General features: G+C 55.9%; 1 protein-coding gene across 1 annotated transcript; it reads right to left on the bottom strand.

Annotated features, from left to right (window-relative positions):
* Positions 1 to 307: 307 nt before the first annotated feature.
* On the bottom strand, positions 308 to 2,438 carry LOC123189551 (BTB/POZ and TAZ domain-containing protein 2). Its single transcript, XM_044601993.1, has 3 exons — positions 1,902 to 2,438; positions 1,034 to 1,800; positions 308 to 667 (listed from the first exon to the last, which is right to left on the bottom strand). The coding sequence occupies exons 1-3, from the start codon at positions 2,001 to 2,003 to the stop codon at positions 496 to 498; spliced, it is 1,041 nt and encodes a 346-aa protein (XP_044457928.1). The 5' UTR covers positions 2,004 to 2,438; the 3' UTR covers positions 308 to 495.
* Between the last annotated feature and the right edge of the window lie 1,759 nt (positions 2,439 to 4,197).

Genomic DNA, 4,197 nt, shown 5'->3' with positions numbered 1-4,197 from the left:
GTCACGTTGCATTAAACTCGCTCACTGCTAAGAAAGAATATCAGCAAGCATATTCTGGTGACTTGCCTGTTGGGTGAGCCGAAGAATCGCTGGCCGCACTCACTGCGCCGTGGGGCCGGGCATGTCGGCGGATCGTACTGGACCAGTTCCGACGCATGGTAACCGTGGCGCATGCGACTGGAACAGAGCAGCATCCATGGGTGTGCTTTCGACTTTTTTTTTTAGGGTAGTGCTTTCGACTTTCGAGGTAGAGAAGCACGTGTGTCTGTCTCTCAGACGAAGCATGGATGCGCGGTACGGTAAGCACTATAGTTTAACCATCGTAAAAAGGGAAAAAGTTTAACCGTCTTCGCAAGTCATAAGTGACATGTGCTAAGTAGACTATCGCTAGCTAGAACTACTAGATATGATAGATAGTACAACCTGAGCTCACAACACCTCGTTGCTAACGAGGAGGGTTAAACTACACGACCAAGACGAGGGAAATGACTCTTCTCATCTCAACTTGGCTCCTCTACGGTTGTACCTCGCCCATGACTCGGCCACGACCTCCGGCACCACCTTCCTCTCGGCCATGGAGGACATCACCTTGGCCCTCGTCACCTTCTTCACCAGAAGCCGCCATGTCTTGTCCGCTTTCCCCATCTGCGATTTCGCCTTGAAATGGCTGCAAAAATTACACAACGCACGTTAGTTTACAGTCTTCTGACATCACCTCACCAACACCAGACGTAAAAAAACAGCTATTAGGCATGCGTCAGATCCGTCATGTGCGTTTGCATGGGGTTCTATTGGCGGCGTTCCCATGGCCGTCCAAGTCGCTTTCATGCAAGAGGACGAAAGCTAGCTAGTACGTCCAATTTCCTTGTATATTGCGATGAAGTACGAACCGATTTCCTTTCGCGGAAAGCGCGCCGGGCACCGATCTCGCCAGCCTGGTCCCTGGTTTATCGATCTACCGTGCGTTTGCCAAAAGGGCCACGTTTCCTTCGATAGAATGTGTGTTTTTCTAGACCAAAATGCGTTTTCTCACCTGCAAAGCGGCACACGGCAGGCCCGGTCCGGCCGGTCGCAGACGGAGGCGTGGAGCCGGAACAGCTGCAGCATGCGCTTGCACCGCGCGCACCCGCCGGGCGCCATCTTTCTCGCGCACGTCGCGAAGTGCCGCATCAGCACCTGCAGGCCCCGGCACGTGCACCCCGCCCTCGCGCACGGCGCGTCCGCGTCCGCGCAGGCGGCCTTGGCGCCGGACTCGCCGGGGAAGATGTGCTCGAGGGAGGCCATGGCCTGACCGAGCTGCCGGCACGCCTCCTGCGCGGCCCTCTCGCGCGCCCAACGCTCGTTCCGCTGGTCGGCGTCCTCGAGGAGCGTGAGGAGCTCGAGCTCCAGCGCGGCGTCGTGGCGCCGCGCGAAGCGCCACCCGTCGGACTGCTCCACGGCCGCGAACTCCTTGGCCGCGAGGCGCGCGCACCGCATGTACAGCCGCGGCGCGTCGCAGAGCCTCGCCAGCTTCAGCATGTCCACGGCGCGCTCCGGCGTCAGGCGCGCCGACACGGCCGCCTCCGCCGCCCGCTTCAGCCACCCCACCCGGTACGCGTGCGCCAGCGCCAGCAGCTGCGTCCAGTTCGCGCCCACCGCCTCCTCCTCCGCGGGCACCACCTTGGACTTGGAGGAGTAGAGGAAGTGGATGAAGGCGTGGACGGCGTCGAAGGAGACGCCGAGGACGGGGATGGTGCACTCGGCGCCCCACCCGCGCTGCGCCCTGTCGATCATCCGCTCCAGCACCGGCGACGCCGAGGCCTGCATATCGCCGCCCGATTTGGAATTAGCCAACGATTCAAGAACACTCAAAAAAGCAAGATCCGCCGCATAAATCTAATATAAGCGGCAAAGTGGCTTACAAGAATGTAGGAATGCGCGGCGATGCTCTGCCCGTCCGACGTCACGACCCGCATGTCCGCCGGCGACGCCCGGTAGGAATCGACGCCCGCGCAGATCGTCATTTTGATCGCTTCCAAACTCCAGCTAGCTAGTACCCTCGCGAAGCCTCCGAATTCTCCTGGTCGACAAGGGCAACGGGACGCGTAGCAGAGCACCAGAGCACCGAGAAGCCCAAGAAACGGAGCAGATGGATCTCGGACCGGGCGATGTAGAAAGAGAATGAGAGGAAGTCTCGAGCTCAGCGACAGCTATATAGTGTCGTGGACAAAGGTAGCCGACGACGACGTGTAGCACAGTGCGTGCACAGCTATCGTCAACTCACGGGCAACGGGAACAACGGGAACAATGGGACGGGATGATCATTGGGAGCGGGCCGCGTCGTTCTGGACGGACGGAAATCATTAGCTAATCGCCGCCGTTGATGCGTCGAGGCTGATGAGGATTTGACTCCGGGGAGGAGGATCTCAGTCAGCGAGGTGATCTGAGGGGACGCCGACGGTGGGAAACCACCGGCAGTGGTTGAGCCGGGCTGAGCCGACGACCGCGATCGGGCCACGTAGGGGCTTCGTGCGCCACCAGTCTGGGTGCGGAAAGGGAACGGAGCTGTTGGGTGTTTGGCGGCGTTTTGTCACTTTTTGGGTGTGGAGTTCATCTTTTAAAATGGTTTCGGGTGTGGAGTTGATGACACGGATCCACGTTTTGTTTCTTCATATTTAATAATTTGTTTATTTATAATCGGATTCATTCATACCAAACGCGGTATTGATCAGAATTCGGAAGTTCTTAATTATTATTGCCAACTTTCTCGGAGACGGAACTTTATCTTCATACTACATACGCAGACGTGATTGCGCAATGTCTTCTTTTCTCAGGCCACATGCTAATGCGTTTAAATACTATACTTGTATAGTGTTGGTATATTATGGCCTAGTGTAATTTTTGAGATGTAAATAATAGTGGGGCCCAGCTTTTCTTTGGTACTCCTCTATACGGCAATAGCTGGCAAACATTCCCGGGAAGGCACCTCCGGAGCGAATGAAACGTTAGAGCTAAGGATGGCAATGGGTCGGGTTTGGATCGGGTTGAACAATATCAAATCTATATGCATATTCATGAAGGCAGTCCCAGCCCATCCATGAAATATCCATGGGCGAAAAATTATGACCATGTCCAAATCCGATGGATATCCATACCCATTGGATATCCATCGGGTCCTCTCAAGACCTATACATAAGACATAATTCATTGCACAATGTGCACTCTGCATTGGCGTGCTCACTCCCCGCCATGCAGTCATAGCCCTTGTGTTGTCCCACTGTTGCGGCCATGCATCAATGCGTGTGTGGAAAAGCAAAGACGGAGGGGTCAAGGAGATATGGAGCTGGGTTGTCGCAGGCCAATAGTGGCTGCTGCAGCGATCCACCTTACGTGGGGGTAGCGGCTGGCAGCGGCGGCCACCTCTAGGGCTATGAGAGGAGTAACTCAAGGAGATGGCACCGATTCTCAACAACAAGTCATTTAATTAGTGTAGATAATAGGATGAGAAGGTGTGTTGGAGTATGTTACGGTAGGGATTGTGTAATTTCTTTTGGATGTTTTAGATAAATGATAAAATTATAGTGGGACATGTGAATATGGGGTAGGTGTTGCAGAATATTGCTCGTTAAGTCAGACGATCGGGTCGGGTTTGGATATATCCATGGGTACAAGATTATGTCCATGTCCTATCCACGAGTAATCGGGTCGGGTTTGGGCGCTGCCCATGGGCGCAAAAGCATATCCAAACCCTATCCATTCGGGTTGGATATCCATGGGTATCCATGTCCATGGATAAAATTGCCATCCTTAGTTAGAGCATCTCCAGCCATTGCGTTTCCAGGAGACATTTTTTCAGCTTCCTGAGATTGCGCAGGTGATAATTTTGCACTGGGATCGAAATATTCTCCAGCCGTTGCGTCCCCCGTCCCGCCCGCGCTGCGCCATCTAGGCCACGGCCGCGCCCTTCTTGACCTCCCGCATCAATGGAAACATCACCATGGCGTCCTCCACCGTCTCCTGCTCCTTCCCGACGACGGTGTCGCCGAGGCACCGCGCGAGGACGATGGCGTCCTCCTGCGTGACGCACGCGCCCTGCGCCGGGTCCAGAAGCCATGGCCGTCGGGGTACTTGGCGTGCCCCTGAGTGGCCCTGCGCCCCGAGTCAGACAGCTTCGCGAGCCCTCGCCGCACACGCACGCACCCTCGCCTCCCGCGCCCG

Source organism: Triticum aestivum, chromosome 2A (genome assembly GCF_018294505.1).
Source record: "Triticum aestivum cultivar Chinese Spring chromosome 2A, IWGSC CS RefSeq v2.1, whole genome shotgun sequence".
Taxonomy (NCBI): domain Eukaryota; kingdom Viridiplantae; phylum Streptophyta; class Magnoliopsida; order Poales; family Poaceae; genus Triticum; species Triticum aestivum.
Note: the sequence above shows the minus strand (reverse complement) of the source record. Positions and strands in the feature narration are given on the sequence as shown.